This window comes from Phocoena phocoena, chromosome 8 (genome assembly GCF_963924675.1).
Source record: "Phocoena phocoena chromosome 8, mPhoPho1.1, whole genome shotgun sequence".
NCBI lineage: Eukaryota > Metazoa > Chordata > Mammalia > Artiodactyla > Phocoenidae > Phocoena > Phocoena phocoena.
Window position 1 is genome coordinate 104,749,645 of NC_089226.1, and position 18,610 is coordinate 104,768,254.

Sequence of the window (18,610 nt, forward strand, 5' to 3'; positions counted from 1 at the left end):
AGAGAGAAGTCAGATTACTTACCAAGGATTAGCAATTAGACTCTCCAAAGACTTTTTTCATTGACAAAAAACACATGCAAGAGGAAAATGGAATAAATTGTTCAACGTGCAGAGGGGAAAAAAATGCCAACTGAGAAGCCTGTACTTAGCTCATCTTACTCAAGAATGAAGATGAAATATAAGCTTTTTTCAGCAAACAAAGGCTGAAAGGTTTCCCACCCACAAACTCTTGTTGAAGGGATGGCTTCAGTGGGAAGGAAATTGAAAGCAGAGTATGTACTAAATAATAGGAGAGAAATCAGTAAACATATTGGTAGATCTAAAGAAGCATTAACTATAAAAAATAATTTGGGGGACTTTAAAAACCAGGAGGGACTAAAAAAAAAATAGACAAAAATAAAATGGAAGATGGGAAGGGAAACTCTAGACATGCTTGTTTTCCCTAGAGGAGGACAGATTCATTGATTAACTTTAGATTTTGTTAATCATGTAAGGGTAACCATTAATATAACAGAAATCGAGATAGAATGTTCCATTCTCGATAGTCAAATCAACAGAGGAGGAAAAGGGAGAAAGTGAAGAATTCCTCATTAAGCTAGCAGAAGGCTGGGAAAGAGGAAAAAAGCAAGGAAAAACAAAGTCTACAGAAAACATTAAAACACAAGGTAGAAATAAACCTTAAAACAAAACAAAACAGGGCTTCCCTGGTGGCTCAGTGGTTAAGAATCCGCCTGCCAATGCAGGGGACACAGGTTTGAGGCCTGGTCTGGGAAGCTCCCACATACCACGGAGCAACTAAGCCCATGAGCTACAACTACTGAGCCTGTGCTCTAGAGCCCATGAGTCTCAACTACTGAGCCTGTGTGCTGCAACCACTGAAGCCCGCATGCTTTGCAACAAGAGAAGCCACTGCAATGAGAAGCCTGCGCACCACAACAAAGAGTAGCCCCCGCTCGCCGCAACTAGGGAAAACCCGAGTGCAGCAACGAAGACCCAATGCAGCCAAAAATAAATGTTTATTTTAAAAATTACAATAAATATAGGCAGATTAAGTATTTTTGGTTAAAAGTCAGAGTTTCAGTCCCAGAAGAAAATATCAGTATTAGATTGGGCTCCCTATAAGTGATGGAGACCCCAAATAACAATGCTTTAAACTGGATGGAAGTTTATTTGCCCCACAGGAAGAGTCTTAGGTGAAATCCAGCTGTATGGTGTTCAGGGACTCAGGCTCCTTCTGCTGGCTGCTCTGCCATTCTGAGGATGTAGCCATGTTTGTTTGTTTCCCAGCTGGCAGGCTGGAGGCAGGAACAAAGAAGAAAGGGGGCAAAGAGCATGAACCACTTATACCCCATTAGGCAGGGCTCCCCACCTGGTACGCCTAGTTGCAAAGGATGCTGGGAAATGCAGTCTTTATTTTGGGTGACCTTGTGCCCAGCTAGAAACCAGAGGTTCTTTTATTACAAGGGCAGAGAGCAGATTTCAAAAGGCAGATACCAGGACTTCCCTGGTGGTGCAGTGGTTAAGAATCCGCCTGCCAACGCAGGGGACACGGGTTTGAGCCCTGGTCCGGGAAGATCCCACATGCCGCGAAGCAACTAAGCCCGTGCGCCACAACTACTGAGCCTGCACTCTAGAGCCCGTGAGCCACAACTACTGAGCCCACGTGCCACAACTACTGAAGCCTGCGCGTGTAGAGCCTGTGCTCCGCAACAAGGGAAGCCACCGCAATGAGAAGCCTGCGCACTGCAATGAAGAGTAGCCACCGCTCACCGCAACTAGAGAAAGCTGGCGTGCAACAAAACGCAGCTACAAATAAAATATAAATTAAAAAGGGAAAAAAGGACACATTCAAAGCATAATGACAGCTGAAGGACTGAAAGTGATGGCTTGGAAAAAGACTTACTAGGAGAGAATTAACCAAAAGAAAGCTAGTATAACTACAGACATATCAGACAAAATGGGCTATGGGGCAAAGAGCATCAGGGATAAATTGAGTCACAATTCACTAAGGAAATCTAATGTTCTTAATCTGTGTGCAACTATTAATGCCTTTTCCAACTAAAAATAAATCATATTTAGAATTTGGGTATTCATCATTTCCTGAGGATGGTGTTGCTCTCAATCCAACTTGGATTACATAAATTAACCAGCAAAAATCAAGCACATTGGTCACATTAAAACTTTAAACGTTGCGATTCAGTGTTCTGTCAACATGTTCATATGGACCAAGGGTTGGCAAACTTTTTCTGTGAAGGGCCAGACAGTAAAGATTTTAGGCTTTGGGGACCATATGGTTTCTGTTGCTCTGCTGTAGTAGTTTGTATGGCTGAGCAGCCAAAGTCAATACAGAGTGTGGCTGTGTTGGAAATTCGATAAATAATAATTTAATTAAACTTGACTTATTGACATCAAAATTTGAATTTTATAAACTTTTTTGTGTCACAAAAGCTTATTATCCTTTGACTTTTATCCCAACCATTACTAAAATGTGAAAACCATTCTTGGTTTGGTGGCTATATTGGGCCTGTGGGGTACAGCTTGCTGACCCCTGAGATAGTCTTATAATATGGAGAATCACCACTTTTGGGATCACTTGCTGTTTAGCTAAGATTGTGAAGTGACAGAAAGTTACGAGCATAGTAGCAACTCTATGTTAATTGCTAATTTGCCCACTTTCAATGAATGGTGTTCATAATTTTTCTTCTTTCCATGTTTGTTCTGATTTTATCTATTGAAATGTAATTTTATGTCTGATTAATCTGATAATACAAACTGTGGGCTTATATTCTGTATCTTTGTTTTTTTATTTCACTTTTTTAGTTTTCATTTTACCTTACAAAATTATTGGTCCATGTTGCATTAGAAATGAAAACTGGTCCCCAGCTAATTTGAGAATCACTTATTTAGGAGTTCCTGCATCTAACTGGTACCCCCCAAAAGTGCCTTGATTGGTGGCTGAGGGTGGGAAGTCTGGCTGGGCCAGGAGATCGGGAGCGAGAGCGGGGGTCTGGGTGCTCATTCTTTCAACAAAATCACAGAAATCTAAAGGCACTGTCCTGGCCGCTGCAGATACAGTGGAGGCCGAACACCTTAATGGCACTCGCGTTTCACTGGGGGCGGCAGACTGTAAACATGAAGTATATGAACAGGGTCTCCAAGGCCCACACTCATTCGGCCAGGCCCTCAGTTGGTCAGCTGGGGACCAGACCAGCTTGCTGACCCCCACCGCCCTCTGAGTCACAGAAGCCCTGGGTTGTGTTCCTCACTCTGCCCTCGGCCAAGCCAGTCTCTCTGGGCCTCAGTTTCTATGGAGGGTGACCAGAAAGAACCTGTGTCAAGTGCCTGGCACATGACGTGGCGCCTTCTAAGAATCTGATAAATGGTAGCTATTATGACCTCAGATTTCAGGGTTCTCAAAGATTCTGTTTCCTGGTTGTTGACATCCTGAGATGCTTGGACCTTCCAAAATTCTGCAGTGGTCTGTTTCCAATGTTCTGTGGTTCTAAGAGTCTTTGATCACTGAGGTTTTCTGTTATACAGGCCTGCTTCCTATGTCCTTTGACCCCTACTTCTCCCAACCTCTGGGCCTGGGAAGTAGGGCAGTGGGTGGAGGAGGCTGGGCTGCTGCATCCTGGTGGCCCACATTCAGAGCCGGCTGTGGCAGCCCAGGGCCCCAGAGCCAGGCTGGAACCAGGATACCAGCCTCCAGGCCCCAGGCCTGTGTCATCTGAGTGCCCTTGGCCAGGGCCGCCAGGGGAGGCACCAATGCTGCCTCTCTGAGTGGAGACGGGCAGGACTGACTCTGCTAAGGACTGGGAGGGAGCGTCTTCTCCAGGCTTGCAGGGTAGAAGAGCCCCAGGCCCAGCTCTGCCCCTGACATGCTGTGTGACCTTGGGCAAGTCATGGAGCATCGGGACTGTCATGTGTACCATGGGGAGATGGACAGTCCTAGAGCCCTTCAGCCCCAGGGTCAGTCCTTTTCTCAGCCTTTCCGAAAGGGGGCTGTGGCCAGGCTGATGGGCTGGTCAGGGAAAGTGGGAAGTAAAAAGCAATTGTGGGCTGGAATTAAGCATTACCCTTTTATTAGCACAAAACACCACCAACCCAGCAGCCCCCCAAGAATAAGTTAAGGCGCGGAGCACGGAAGGGGCGACTTTCCCAGGCCCAGGTCGTGGCCTGAGGCCCACTGCCCCAAACTTCCGGAGCAAACTCCTGAGGGGACTGGAGCCTTGAGGGTCCCGCAGGGTCTTTTCCCTTGAGATGAGGGTACCGAAGAGGGCGCGGGCCCCAAGGGCGCCCCCTAGGGACGCGAGGAGGCCGCGCGGGGCCTCTCGGCGCCGACGATAGATCCCGCCGTCCGCCGCCGCCTGCTCACTTCTCGAAGTAGGGCAGGTAGAAGAACTGGAAGCCCCGGTGGCCCTTGACCGCGCAGTAGATGAAGGTCACGTGGTAGACTGCAGGGCGGGGTCTGTCAGCGCCGGGGCCCCGCCCAGGGCCCGCCCCCGCCCCGCCCCGCCCCCGCCCGCGCCCACTCGCACCTCCCGGGACCAGCAACAAGAAGCCGGGAACGAAAAAGATGGCGCTGGAGACACCTATGAGAGGGGAGGAGGGGCTGGGTCAGGGCAGGGAGGCTTCCGGGCGGGACTGCGGGGTCACTGCCTGGGCAAGTCTCACTCTCCGAGGTAAAAGGGTCCGTTTCCTGCCGGGAGGGCGCTGAGCGCTGCGGGAGGTGGAAGGGCTTGCCGAGGGCCTCTGGGCACACGAGGGGCGTGACCGCTGCCCGCGGAGGTAGGAGGGGGGCGCTCACCTGGCGAGGGGGCCACCTCCAGTCCCACGCCGGTCAGGATCAACACTGCACACAGATGGAAACACGAGGGTGAGGGCAGGAGCAGGGGGCAGCAGCTGGTGGCAGGGTGGGGACCTCCACCCGCAACCCCCAACATGGCTTAGGCCTGAGGAATGGTGTCCCCCACCTAAGCTGAAGGTCCCCTGGGCAGAGAACCGCCAGGGGAAGTTCACCAAGCTCTGTGTTTTCAGAGCAGGGCACCTGGCAGGCCCTGGGAAATGTCTGTCCCTGCCCCCATGGCCCTTCCCTAGTGGAGCAAGCAACAAGAATCTCCAAGCTACAACCCTGGTGATGAGACAGCTCGGGAGCCTGGGGTATCAGGGAGGGCTTCTTGGAGGCGGTGGCATCTAAGCTGAGCAGGGACAGCAGCAGCAGTCGCAGTTACCTTTTAGTGACCGCCTACCAGCTGCGGCCAGGCACTGGGCTAAGTGTGTTACATGCAGGGCCTTATTTAATTGCCACCTTGACTGAGACAGGTATTACCATCCCCATTTCACAGCAGAGGAGACTGAGACACAGCGAGGGGAAGTAACTTGCCCAGGGCTGCATTTAGAAGGTGGAGGTGATCTGACTCCAGAGGCTTTGCTATGGGCATGGCACAGGCAGAAAGGGAGAGGAGTATTCCAGATGGAGGGAACAGCCTGGCAAAGGCCCAGAGACTGGAGGGAACTCAGGGCTTTCTAGGAACTTCCAGTTTTTGGCGAGACAGGAGAGGCAAGAGTCCAGGCTTGAGGAGTTTGGCAGGATCTGTAGGCCTTGGGGAAGGATGTGGACTTTGGCTAAGGACAGTGGGCACTGGGGAAGTCATAGCTGGATCACTTTTTCAGGCGCAGAGAGAGTCCTGGGTCCCCAGTTAGAGGATGGGATGGCGGGGTGGGGGGGAGATGGGGGACCGTACAGCACAGAGGCTTGAAGGGCCACCATGGACTGTTGTGTGGTTTGTGCCCTGCACAGAGCACCTCAAAAAGGGTACAACGGGGGCTGAAACTCACTCCCTGTACCCTGGCGTAGGGCTGTGGGCTCTGCCCACTCAGAGGAGGCATCTTTTTCTAATTCCTGCAAAAGGCCTTTATGGGCTATGGTGGCCCACAGCCTGGCAACATCACTGATGTGGGTTTAAATCCCAGCTCATCTACTTCCCAGCTGTGGCTCTTCTGCAGAGCCTGTGTCCTTACTTTTGAACTGGGATAGTAATAATGCTTGCCCTGTCAGGTGTTGAGGATGAAATGAGATAAGGCAGGTGGCCAGTGCAACTCGCAGGTGTTGGAGAAGCCGCAGCTCCCTCCCCTGCATACAGACACCCAGAGCTGAGGCAAGGATGCTGCTCAGCTTTCCAGCTAGGGAACTCTGACCTTCCTGGAGGAGGGAGAGCAGGTGCCACAGTTGGGCCCTCCCTAAGGGCTCCCCTTGATCCCAACCCTAGATCCCTTTTGGGGACTCTGACTCCTCAGCCCCACAGAATGAGGAGCGTGGGAGTTAGAAAACAGCTGGCTGTGGTTTCTGCCTGCTCTGGGCCTCAGTTTCCCTATCTTGAGTATCTTGGGGGTGGGAGAGAGGTCCTTATCAGCTCTCAGACTCCAGAGGAGGGGAAGTGACAGGTGCCCTGTGGATTGGGCTGGCAGGGCACTCTGCAGTTCTGGCTACTGGGCACTGCTCCTACATATAGGTTCTGGGTTGTGGCCCTACCTCTCGCTTGCTGTGTGACCTCTGTACGGAAGGAAAATAAGCCTGCCTTGCACCTGGCTCAAAGTAGACAGAGAATAAATAGTAGCTGTTACTCTCTGTTCCCTGATGGATTAAACAGGCTAAAAAAAAAAAAAAAAAAAGGAAAAGTTTGGAGCATGGAACCAGGTTCCATTTTCAACTATGTGTGGTTTCTTGGCTATGTGACCAGGAGGCTGGACCTGCCCCTCCCAAGGCCTCAGCTTCCTAACCTGTAAAATGGGGGTGGGGTCACGGCAGCCAGCTGCCTCCTCAGGATGCTGGGAGGCTTAGTGTGCCAAGGGGGATGCGATGCAGAGCCCGAATGACAGGAGGGTGGACCCTACCAAGGGGTAGGTAGGGTATGCAGGGGGCCCTCAGGGGCACTCACCCAGCCCCAGCAGGAGGAGCAGGAAGGAGGCCAGCACTACCCTGTGGTTCTTCTGGATCAAAGGGTGTTGAGTCCAGCTGGATGGCAGCAGAGCAGGAGGGGTGTGAAAGAGGCGACAGGAGGCCCACCCCCTCCCATCACCATCCCCCACCCAGAGAGCCAAGGGGAAGTAGTCAGGGCTGCCTGTACTGGGGCAGGGGCCCCAGGTGGCAGGAGCAGGGCAGGGTCTCACCTGCAGCAGGCATTGTAGGAGCGCTGAGTGCTACTGCTGATGGTGCTAAAGGACCACTGGGAGCTGCGGACAGATGTTCGGCCAGAATCCCTGCAGGACAAATGGGCCCGGCGAGGGGACAAGGGGAGGTGAGCAAGGGGACCCTTTGGGATAGGAGTCGTGATGGCGTCCTGGGGGATGGTGCAGAGACTGGAACTAGGTGTTCCTGCAGAATAGGGGGCACTGAGAAGGGACGGGGTGAAGAGGAATTCAAGGGCTGGGGGTTTCTGCAGGACTGGGGGATGAGGAAAGCTGGGGATTCCTGTAGGACAAGTGACCTGTGACAAGACAGGGGCCAGACCAGGCTGGGGGTTTCTGCAAGATAAAGAGCCTGGTGGGGTGGGTGGGTGAGGCTGGCACTAGGGTAGGGTGCAGGACAGGGGACCCCGTGTACGAGTCTCTCGTAGGACAGGATGTGAGAGGGCTGAGTGAGGTGAGCTGGAGGACTGAGCAGGGGCCTGGGGACAGGAGACAGAAGCATGGGGCTAAGAGTATGGGGTGGGTCCCCACCTGGCCCTGACCTGGTGCCGGCTCCCCCATCCGGCTCCGGAGAGGTCTGGGTTCCATCCTCATCGTTCTCCAGGTTCTATTCCAGAACACAGGGCTCAGAAGGGTTACTGGGCTCAGGCCCTTCCTCCCTCCCCTCTGGTGGAGAGGAAGAAAGCGAGCGCACACAGCTGTTTGCCTGGACACACAGCTGTTTGGCCGCTTGACAGCTGCTCCCTCTGCCTTCCCCGCAGAACGGGTTTGATGATTCACAGAAACTGAAACCCAGGTAGGAGGTGGGTGCTGGGGGCTTTGGCAGGGAGGAGCCATCAGGGGCTGGTTGAGGGTTCCCAGGGCCAGGAGATCTCCCAAGCTTGGGAATCAGGGTGGAGTTGTCAGGATGGTATTTCAGGGGCCCAGTGTGGAGGCCTTGGATTTGCGGTGCCAGGGAAGGGCAGGCGAATGGTTTCCAGGTTTGGGGCATAAGAGTCTAGTTCAGGTTGCCAAGAAAAGGATTCTAGAGTTGGTGGAGGTCTTCTGGGAAAGGGGGATTTCCAGTTTAGTGGGAGCCAAGGCATGGGCAAGGACTCATCACGTGAGTGGGGACCTCCAGCTCTGGAGGGAAGGATGGGGTGGGGACTTAGAACAGAAGAGGGGGTGCTGGTTCCCGTTGGATTATCTGGCCTGGGGCTCAGGGGAGTCCTTCTGAATATGGACGAAGTCTGGTTCAGGTACAGAAGAGTTCCCCATCCCTGCGTGCTAAGGGGAGGGAGGGTCAGTACCCAGGATCAGTGGGGACTCCAGGTTGGGATCTCCAGCTGGGGGTGAGGGACGAGCTGCTAGGTCTGGGCTCTAGGCTCTCCAGTAGTGGCTGGGGACCGAAATCAGAGCTGAGAGGGTCTGGGCAGTGATTTGGCTCAGTGGCCACCTCCGGGGGGCAGTCTCCCGCTCCGGCTGAGGCCTCTAGTCAGATTCTCCCGAGTTGGGGTTCTCCAGGGTCCGGCCTGGGGTCTGCCCAGACCCAGGCGGGGGGTGAGGTGGGCCGGGCGGTTCACCTGGTAGCGCAGCCGGGACTGCTTGTCCTCGTCGGCCACCTCGAACCGGGCCCGGCGCTCGAAGTGCAGCGGCCCGAAGCGGGCGACCCCGCTGGACTCAGGCCCAGGGCCCGCGTCCTCCAGGGACAGCTCGAAGGCGTCATCGATGCTGAACTGGGGCCGGGCGGCACTCATGGCCCCGGCCCGCTCAGACGCCCACCACCTTCGCCATCCGCTCCCGCCGGCCCCACCCCCGCGCGCAGACCCCGCCCCGTGCCGTCGTCTAGGTTGCTCGACAGTCCGGCGCCCTGGTCGAGGCCCCGCCCTTACATAACGGCCCCGCCCCCGCCCACCTTCAGCAGGCCAGAGCTGCCGAGCGCCGAGCAGACTAGTGACCGCGCCTTCTCTCGTCCGGACCGAGCTGGGCTCGCCGCGCCGCCCAGCGGCCGCCTCGGTGAGCGACAGCGGGTGCCTCTCTCGGAAGCAATCCCTGGGTCTGTACAAGGGCCTTGCAGGGGCTGCCACTCGCCAACCTTTCAGGCCTGAGTTGGAGCCGTCTGCATCCCAGCCCGCTCCTCGAGTGCTGAGGAGACTCCTGGGGACCGTTTCCCCACCGTTACTCACCACGGCCCTGCACGGGAGGGGGATTGTCGCCACCGTGCAAAATGTGGAAAAAGGCTCAGAGAGCTTATGTGGCTTGCATTCTCCTCCAATTCTGTCTCCACGCAGACGGCAAAGTGGTCTTTTAAAACATCTGATCCTTTTCTTCTGTGTGTTAGTCTTAAATAAAACTTTTTTTTTTTAATTAAAGTATGCTGCCAAGTCACTCCTCTGCATAAAACCATCCCTTGGTTTTCCACTGTGGTTAGAATAATATGTGAACTCTTGACTAAGGCCCACAAAGCTCTGGTCCCTGCCTACCTCTCCCAATCGCATCAAGTCCTTCTCTGCCCCTCTTTCATCTCACTCAGCCACACAGGCCAAGCTCGTTCCCATCTCAGGGTCTTTGCACGTGCGTGCTTTTTTCTATGCCTGGAAAGCACTTAACCTTGCTCTTTCACAGGGGGATCTTTTCATCATCGGTGTCCCTGCTCCAGTGTCACCTCTCAGAGAAGCCGTCCCTGACTATGAAATCTAAAGTCAGTTTCACATCACACAGTGCTTACCCGAAATTACCTTATTTTACACTGTCTTATTCACCACTGTGTCCACTGTGCCCAGAACAGTGTTTGGCACTAAGTAGATCCTCAGTAAATATTTGTGGACCACATGAATGAGCGCTTCACCCAAATCCCGAATGCTTTCAAGTGTGAACTGGGATTTGAACTCAGGTCCACCTAGCTCTAAGGGTGCTCATCCTCCTGCACTCACCCGACCCACTTCATTTTATGACCTCGGGTACAGAGCTGAGTCAATCCTGCTTCTCAGTTTATGACACATCATCACTATGAGCAAGGCCCCTCTTGAGTTATGTTAATTTATTTTCCCTCCTTCTCTCCACCGTTTTCCTCCTCCCTTTCATCAGATCCCACATCAGTGTGCTCAGTCGGCTGCCTTGAATTCTGTCTGGCCCCCTACTCCACGTGGCATTGGCTTGTATGTGGATGTGTTTGCAATTTAAAAACATGGAATCATGTATAAAACTCATTCTATTTAATTTTTTTTTTTTTTGCTGTACGCGGGCCTCTCACTGTTGTGGCCTCTCCCATTGCGGAGCACAGGCTCCGGACGCGCAGGCTCAGCGGCCATGGCTCACGGGCCCAGCTGCTCCGCGGCATGTGGGATCTTCCTGGACTGGGGCACGAACCCGTGTCCCCTGCATCGGCAGGCGGACTCTCAACCAGTGCGCCACCAGGGAAGCCCTGAGGTATTTTTATATATACTAGTGGATTTAATTAGCTGAACATTCATTTAGGATTTTTCATATTTATATTTATTAGTAAAATGGGTGTATATTTTTCTTGCCTTATGGTATAGTTATCTGGTTCAGAATCAAGATTAAAATAGCCTCATAAAATATGTTGGTTGGCTTTCCCTCTTTTTCCATTTTCTGGAGCAATCTGTATAGGATACAGACTACTTGTTGCTTCAGAATTTGGCAGAAGTCGCCTGAAAAACTTCCTGTGTGGGTAAAAAAAAAAAAAGCTAAAAACAAACAAAGCATGTTTCCCTTTCACCCCAGAGGTTCCACCTCTCTCAGGGGACTTTTGGGGAGGGGGGAAATGAACCAGCATAAATACCTGAAGCCCTTAGCACGTGGGGCAAAGGGGACGGATAATAATTCTTCGCAGTTATGAGGATGGAATGAAGACAGTGCACAGGTCCCAAGACATTCCCTTTATTCGGTTACCTAAACCTCGAAAGTGGGAGCAGAAAACTCTTACAGCTGTTCTTCACAGCTAGTTTCCAGAGGCGGAGAGAAATGTTGTACTACCTCCGAAGTGCGTCACTTCTATCATTCCTATATTTCCTAATACTCACTGGGCAACTACTATGTGCCAGACACCGCGGAGGATTCCATGGTGACGACACATCCAGCCAGGACCCCACAAGGGACTGTCAGTCTCTTGGGGAGTTTACGGTTCCCACAGGAACACAGAGAAACCCTCCTTCCTCTCTTTCTTACTCCTAGTTTTACTTATTTATTTATATTTAAACAGAAAAATCCAGGATGCAAAAGTCACGACTATTGTGCTAGGTATGCTAAAAGAAAAAACCCAGAAAGGAATACACAAAAATAGTAGTTTTAGGGGGTGGCGTTACCGACAGGCCCCCAGCCCCCGCTCCATCCTAGTTCTGTAACTTTGTTATACTGTTCCTACAACTTAAAATAGAGTGGCACACGGCCACTTGGGAGGGCCCAGTCTATATCAGTTCAATGACACAATTGCTAGGGACGCCCCCGCCCCGCCCGGCCGACTCTGGCCCCGCCTCTCTCACCTCCCCTAGACAGTCTCAGGCCCCGCCCCTGGTCAGACCCGCGCGCTCAGCCGCAGCGCAGAGAACCAATCACTGTCCGTTTCCACGTTCAGGCCCTTTATGGCGTCTGCCCTTAGCCAAAATGGCGCCAGCTCGGAAGTTGCCGAAGTTGACGAAGCAGGTCCGGAAGCTGCCGAGCGAGTCCGGAAGTTGCCGAAAGAGAGCAGCGGGGAAGGAGGATGGCGGATATCATCGCAAGACTCCGGGAGGACGGGATCCAAAAGCGTGTGATAGAGGAGGGCCGAGGAGAGCTCCCTGACTTTCAGGATGGAACTAAGGTTCGTGTTTATCCCCTTCCCTTAACCGTCCGTGGCGCGGTGCGCATGCGAGGCGGGAGGAGGCTGTAGGCGAGAGATTGCGCATGCCCAGATAGCAGTGGTCGGTGACCCTACCTCTCACATGCCGAGCTCGACGCTGATTGGTCTGGATTTAAGTAGAGGGTGAATTCGGATGCGTCTGCCCCCGCCCCCTGGCTTGGCCTTGTGGCCACATTGGTTGGGGAGGCCGTCAGTCATTATAAACAGGTTGCGGGAGGTGGGAGGGTTGACCCTATTGCTTGCACAGACCCAGCGCTGGAGAAGACCCTAAACCGGATACCTGGGCTCTGGGAGGGGCCCCTGGTTTGCAAGGCTCAAAATCTATAGACGGAAGGGTCTTCTGAAAACACAGACCAGCTCCATTTCTTAGATGGGAAAATCGAGGCCCTGGGACGACGCACCAACCGAGAGAACAAACAGGCCCAGAGGTTGGGTCTGCCAGACCAGAATCCTTTTGGCAGCCTTCCGAGTGCTCTTCGTGGCATTGCTTGGGACAGATAAGGGCTGGGAAATAAAGAGCCTCCCATCTTCCTCCTTTGCACATCCAGGCCCCCACCTCCAGCCTCTCCGGCCCCTTCCCCCAAACAATGTACATCTCCAGGCTTACCTGCTTCTGCTTATGCAGTTCCCTCCTCCTGGAGGGCCTTTCCCTGTTGCCACTTGCCTGTAGAGTAAGGAGCTTCCTGCCCAGCAGAGCAGTCACATAGGACACGCATTTGAGCGAATGAGTAAAGATCCTGGCCCCCAAAATAGCTGAAGTGACATACCTTGTTGATGACTACAACAGTTTAACATTTAAAACATACTGGGGCCGGGCTTTCCTGGTGGCGCAGTGGTCGAGAGTCCACCTGCCGAAGCAGGGGACGCGGGTTCGTGCCCCGGTCCGGGAAGATCCCACATGCCGCGGAGCGGCTGGGCCCGTGAGCCATGGCCGTTGAGCCCGCGCGTCCGCAGCCTGTGCTCCGCAACGGGAGAGGCCACAACAGTGAGAGGCCCACATACCGCAAAAACAAAACAAAACAAAACATACTGGGGCCACCAAAAGTAAGAGCTACTGTGCCAAGATCCAGCAGGTAAAGATCCTAGCCTCTCTCAGTGTGAGTGATTTGAGGCAGAGCTGCACAGCCCTAGTGATCAGTGATACCAAGAGGGATCCTTTCCCAGATGCGAGAAGGGAGGTGGATGTGGGTGGATTCCCCCATTGGGCTGGGGAGTTGGTGGCCTTGAAGAAGGTCCTGGCAAGGGAGATCCTGGATGGAACAGACACCAGCTGGAGAGAACACTGTAGAAATAGTGAAGATCTGTGAACAATGACCCTGAAGGAACAGATACAGGTAAATTAAAAAACCAATCACCAGCATTGATTGAGGGCTCAGATGAGCACCGTGCTAAATGCTTCACAAGTTTATTTTCTTTCCTTCTCACAAGCGGAATAGGTACTATTGTTGACCCCATTTTACTGATGTGGAAACAGAGCTCAGAGGAGTGGCTAGGGGTGGTGGCAAAGAGTGTGGGTTCCTCTAACCATATCCTGTGGAGGGTTCAGTGTTTAGACCTCTTCTCTCTTCACTCTCCCTGAGATGATCTCATCCAGGCTCATCTCTTTTAAAAAACTCTCCATGCCTGGGCCACTCCCAGATGTCTATCTCTAGCCTTCCCTCTCCTTTAAAGTTGATATCCGGCTCCCTACTCACCATCTCCACCTGGATGTCTGGTTGGCACCTCAAACTTCACCTGCTCCCCCCAAGCCTTCCCATCTAAGTTAAGGGCACCTCCAGCCTTTTGGTTGTTCAGGCCCAAAACCTCCCAGTCTCCATGGCTCCTCCTGTTCTCTCACTTCCCACAGAAGATCCTCAGAATACACCGGTGATCTGACCACTTCTCACCACTTCTGCCACTACCACCCTGGTCCAGGCCGCCATCATCTCTCTCCTGGGTTATTGCAGTAACCACCTTCCTGCTTCTGTCCTCCCTCCGCTCCAGCCTGTTCTCATCCCAGCAGCAGCAGAACCCACGTCAGATCATGTCCCTCCTCTGCTTGGAGCCACCCGCTGGCTCTCAACTCAGAGTGAAAAAACAAACTCCTCACCACTGCCTGCAGGCTCTGTGGGGTCCATCCTTGCTGACCTGGTGACCCCGTGACGCACAACTCCTCACCCTTGTTCACTCTGCTTCTGCTACACTGGCTTCCCGTTTTGTGAGCACCCCGCACACTGTCCCTCTGCAAGGCTTTTGCACCTGCTATTCTCTTGACCTAGAAAGTTCCCACCCCTTCCTACCCCAGCATCTGCCTGGCTTGCTTCTCCCTTCAGATCTCTGGGGTTTTTTTTCACCACACAGCACAGCTTGTGGGATCTTAGTTTCCCGACCAGGGATCGAACCCAGGTCCCGACAGTGAAAGCACTGAGTCCTAACTACTGGACCACCAGGGAAGTCCCTCGGATCCTCAGATCTCTGCTTAAATGTTGTCCTCGCAGAGACTCCTGCCCGCTAAACTCACCCTGCCATACCCTGCTGCATTTTGTTTTCTGACCCATAGCACTTAGCTCAACCTCACACAGCACATTTTGAGGCCCATCTCTTTCCTCTAGAAGTTCCATGTGAGCTCCACGGGGGCAGGGACTTTTGTCTGTTTTGTTCACTGCTGGGCCTAGCACAGAGCTCAGGCATGTCGTAGGTGCTCAGTAAATATTTACTGAAAGAATGATTAGTGCCAGACTGCTTGGGCTCCTGTCCCAGCCCGTCCACCCACTAGCCATGTGATTTGGACCCCTTCCCTCTCGGTGACAGTATCCTCACCTGGGTGGTGCGGTAAAGCCAGGTGTAAGGTTGGGCGGTGACCCCTGGGAGAGCCCTGTCCCTTGTGCCATCTGCAGGCTGCGAGCTGGGCTTGTCCTTGGGGGATGGGGTAAGGCCGTGCCCTTGTCTGATCCCATTTGCGGCCCGCAGGCCACGTTCCACTACCGGACTCTGCGCAGTGACGAGGAGGGCACCGTGCTGGACGACAGCCGGGTGTGCGGCAAGCCCATGGAGCTCATCATCGGCAAGAAGTTCAAGCTGCCCGTGTGGGAGACCATTGTGCGCACCATGCGGGAGGGCGAGATCTCTCAGTTCTGCTGCGACGTCAAGGTACCCGATGCCCTGTGCCTGCCTGCATCTGTCTGCCCGCACCCAATGGCTAGGCCACCACCGACTCCCTCCAGGGCACCACACCACCAGGACACTGGCGTCCTGGCCCCTATTCCACCTTTTCCTCTCCCTTAGCCGGACTGCAGCCAGGGACTGGCTCTCAAATGCAATGACCCACACAACTCCTTACTTCAAACCCCTCTGGCTCCTGGTCACTGTCGAGCTAAAGTGTAAGCCATAGATGCTCACATGGCCCCGCAGGGTCTCCCTCCCACTCACCTCCCTGTGTTTCCATCCCTTTCTTGGCCAAGATCCTCCCTCCCACTTCAAACTGAATTCCTGGGTCACCACCCCCAGGAAGCCTTCCCTGACTACTGGTGGTTGACTTGAACCCCATCTCTGGGTTCTCCAGCCCCTCATGCTCTGCATGGCCAGGATCTGGTCCTCTGTCTGCATCTAAGCTACTTCAGGGCAGGGATTGGGCCTGTTTACCTTCAAAATGCGCAGTGTGGGCCAGCCCAGAGCCAAGACTCAGAACACATCTGCTGGCTGGATGAATGTTAGCCGAGCAGTCTGCCCTGTGCAGGGTCAGTGAGAGGAGCTGGTTAGACTGGGGTGAGGGTGGTCTGGCTCCCACCATCCCAGCAGATGTTCCTAGTGAAAGGTCAAAAGCTAGGTCCCCAGGAATTCCCTGGAGCTCCAGAGGTTAGGACTCAGCGCTTTCACTGCCGTGGCCCCGGGTTCAATCCCTGGTCAGGGAACTAAAATCCCACAAGCCTTGTGGCCAAAAAAAAAAAAAAAAGCTAGGTCCCCTGTGCCTGAGGGTCTCCCCTGAGGGCTTTGAGGTTGCTGCCCTAAACCCACCTCGGAGATAGGCCCTGAAAGGGGTGGGGATGGGCCAGCACAGAAGAGACGCTGGGAACAGAATGTGGAGGGACCCCAGTGATGGGGGGGAGCCCAGCTTGTGGGCTGCAAGCCTGGGAGAAGGAGGAGGGGCAGAGGTAAGAATTCCACTGGGCTCGTAAGGGCAGGGGAGACCGGTTGACAGCGGGAGTGTGTTTTTGTGTGGAGGTTGGCGGGGTAGGCGCTTGGCTTGGTTTGGTGGCCAGAGAGTGTGGCAGGAGCTGAGGCCCGCACCGGGCTGGAGGGCTGGGAGGCTGGAGGAGACCCGAGGGAAACGCCCTCCTGTGTTTCTGCTGAACCACTTCCTGCCCCTCTCTGGGCCTTAGTGTCCTTTCTCAGATGGTGATGGGGCAGGGGGCTGGGCCTCTTGGGCCGGTGACCAGCCAGCCCATTGGTGCCCACTCACCCTCTGGCAGCATGTGGTCCTGTATCCGCTGGTGGCCAAGAGTCTACGCAACATTGCAGCTGGCAAAGACCCCCTGGAGGGCCAGCGGCACTGCTGCGGCATCGCCCAGATGCACGAGCACAATTCCCTGGGCCACGCCGATCTGGACGCCCTGCAGCAGAAGCCCCAGCCTCTCATCTTCGACATCGAGATGCTTAAGGTGAGGGGCCACCAAGCCCCAGGCACCTCGCCAAACTCCCGCTGCCCAGCTTCAGAGCGGGTGCTGGTCCCACCTGCCTGCCCAGAGTTGGTGGGCCCACTGACTGTTGGTTGGGCTTGGGGTGGGGCAGGTACAAGGACACTTTTGTGGACCCCCTGGCAGTGTCCTCCCCCTCCTTCAGGTCACTGCAAGGGCAGAGATTTTCACCATCTTATTCACTGCTCTATTTCTAGAGCCCGGCACGGTGCTGGGCATGTAGGAGATGCTACATAAAGTTTGTTGAATGGTCAGAGAATGAACAAGTGATTCTGTTTCCGGTGTCCAATGTCCCAGGCCCGGCCAGCCCAGAGGCTGGCCCTCGGCCCTGACTTGGCCTACACCCCGGCAGGTGGAGAACCCTGGCACGTACCAGCAGGACCCATGGGCGATGACGGATGAGGAGAAGGCAAAGGCAGTGCCGGTCATACACCAGGAGGGCAACCGGTTGTACCGCGAGGGCCGTGTGAAGGAGGCTGCCGCCAAGTACTACGACGCCATCGCCTGCCTCAAGAACCTTCAGATGAAGGTGCCGCCTGGAGGCTGCAGTGGGTCAGTGGAGGGGCTGAGGTGGGGCCGGGGGCCCAGGTTTCAGCACCTTTTGCCCTCTCCCTCCCCCCACGCCCCCAGGAACAGCCTGGGTCCCCTGACTGGATCCAGCTGGATCTGCAGATCACACCACTGCTGCTCAACTACTGTCAGTGCAAGCTGGCGGCCCAGGAGTATTACGAGGTGCTGGACCACTGCTCCTCCATCCTCAACAAGTATGATGGTGAGCACCGCGCGCTGGGCCGCCAGGGTGGGCCAGCGGGTGGTCAGTAGAGCAGCCTCCTCCGTAACCCCTGGGCACCGGGGCACGAAACTGAGCCTTTAATATCACCCCCATTCTGAAGTCCCGTGGGAACCCGACCAAATATCGCCCACCCAGGCAGGACCATGGGCCCTGTTGCGCCAGTGAGATATGAAAGGGGGTTCGGGGTGGGGTTGGCCTCCGCATGGGCTCCGTCCCATGATGGGCCCCTGGTGCCAGAAGTCAAGCTAAGTAGCTGGCTGGTCCCCCCTTCGTGCCCTTGTGTGCCTGCTGCCCACTGGCACCCCCTGCAGACAACGTCAAGGCCTACTTCAAGCGGGGCAAGGCGCACGCGGCAGTGTGGAATGCCCAGGAGGCCCAGGCTGACTTTGCCAAGGTGCTGGAGCTGGACCCCGCCCTGGCGCCCATCGTGAGCCGTGAGCTGCGGGCCCTCGAGGCAAGAATCCGGCAGAAGGACGAGGAAGACAGGGCCCGCTTCCGGGGCATCTTTTCCCACTGACAGGGCCCTGCTGGCCCAGCCATCCTGCCCAGCTCACTGCTGCTGCTAGCGGCCCCCCCGCCCCCGCCGTATCATGCTTCTCTGTATATAAAGGCCTTATTTATCTCTCTCTCTCTCTCTCTCTCTCTCTCTGGGCCTGCTGAGCTGATCCATTGGTAGAGCTGGGTCATCACCCCTCATCTCCTGGTCCTTGGGTGATTTGGGGAGGCAAAGTATTGGGGTTCTAATCCCAGCTCCCCATTCACCAACTCAGATCTTTTTGGGCCTCAGTGTCCCTGACAGAGAAGTGAGGGTGGTCTCTGTCACAAAGGAAGTGTTTCTTGCTGGCCAGGGCTAAGCTGCCTGGGAGCTTTCAGTCTTAAGCGGGAGACGAAGCAAGTGCAAGCCGGGGGGGCCTAGTGTCCGGTGAGGTGGGCTCCCCTCTGATCCCATGGCCTCAGCTAATGCAGGCAGAGGTTCCAATGAGGAGCCAAGTGTGGCCCCTGGGAACTGAAAGGCCAGCCCGGGTGGTGAGCGGAGGGCGGGGGTAGGCTGGCTCTCCAGGCCCCAATCGTGGCCCTGTCCTCTGACCTGCTGCGTGACCCTGGGCACATCCTGACTCC

General features: G+C 54.8%; 2 protein-coding genes across 5 annotated transcripts; one reads left to right on the forward strand and one right to left on the reverse strand.

The window, feature by feature from the left end:
- Positions 1-4,063: 4,063 nt before the first annotated feature.
- TMEM134 (transmembrane protein 134) lies at positions 4,064-8,963 on the reverse strand. Of its 3 annotated transcripts, none has more exons than XM_065882562.1 (7): positions 8,751-8,924; positions 7,731-7,795; positions 7,171-7,233; positions 6,939-7,015; positions 4,808-4,852; positions 4,539-4,592; positions 4,372-4,454 (listed from the first exon to the last, which is right to left on the reverse strand). In XM_065882562.1, exons 1-7 carry the CDS (start codon positions 8,922-8,924, stop codon positions 4,372-4,374), a joined length of 561 nt encoding a protein of 186 aa, XP_065738634.1. The 3 variants fall into 3 exon arrangements, with proteins under 3 accessions (XP_065738635.1, XP_065738634.1, XP_065738633.1); XM_065882561.1 differs by having other exon boundaries at positions 7,171-7,260; XM_065882563.1 differs by lacking the exon at positions 4,808-4,852 and having other exon boundaries at positions 4,064-4,454; positions 7,171-7,260; positions 8,751-8,963.
- A 2,892-nt stretch (positions 8,964-11,855) lies between these two features.
- AIP (aryl hydrocarbon receptor interacting protein) lies at positions 11,856-18,114 on the forward strand. Of its 2 annotated transcripts, none has more exons than XM_065881754.1 (6): positions 11,856-11,986; positions 14,975-15,154; positions 16,474-16,662; positions 17,051-17,227; positions 17,329-17,470; positions 17,803-18,114. In XM_065881754.1, exons 1-6 carry the CDS (start codon positions 11,888-11,890, stop codon positions 18,006-18,008), a joined length of 993 nt encoding a protein of 330 aa, XP_065737826.1. In that variant the 5' UTR covers positions 11,856-11,887; the 3' UTR covers positions 18,009-18,114. The 2 variants fall into 2 exon arrangements, with proteins under 2 accessions (XP_065737826.1, XP_065737827.1); XM_065881755.1 differs by having other exon boundaries at positions 11,888-11,986; positions 17,329-17,462; positions 17,803-17,875.
- The last annotated feature ends 496 nt before the right edge of the window (positions 18,115-18,610 follow it).

Bases quoted from the DNA above. Each gene is read 5' to 3' on its own strand.
- AIP (XM_065881754.1), top strand. From the start codon at position 11,888: ATGGCGGATATCATCGCAAGACTCCGGGAGGACGGGATCCAAAAGCGT. The intron at 17,228-17,328 runs GTGCCGCCTGGA...CCACGCCCCCAG, and splicing joins TCAAGAACCTTCAGATGAAG to GAACAGCCTGGGTCCCCTGA. The intron at 17,471-17,802 runs GTGAGCACCGCG...CACCCCCTGCAG, and splicing joins CATCCTCAACAAGTATGATG to ACAACGTCAAGGCCTACTTC.
- TMEM134 (XM_065882561.1), bottom strand. From the start codon at position 8,924: ATGAGTGCCGCCCGGCCCCAGTTCAGCATCGATGACGCCTTCGAGCTG. The intron at 7,016-7,170 runs GTGAGACCCTGC...GCTGCCATCCAG, and splicing joins TCCTACAATGCCTGCTGCAG to CTGGACTCAACACCCTTTGA. The intron at 4,455-4,538 runs GTGCGAGTGGGC...CCCGCCCTGCAG, and splicing joins CTTGTTGCTGGTCCCGGGAG to TCTACCACGTGACCTTCATC.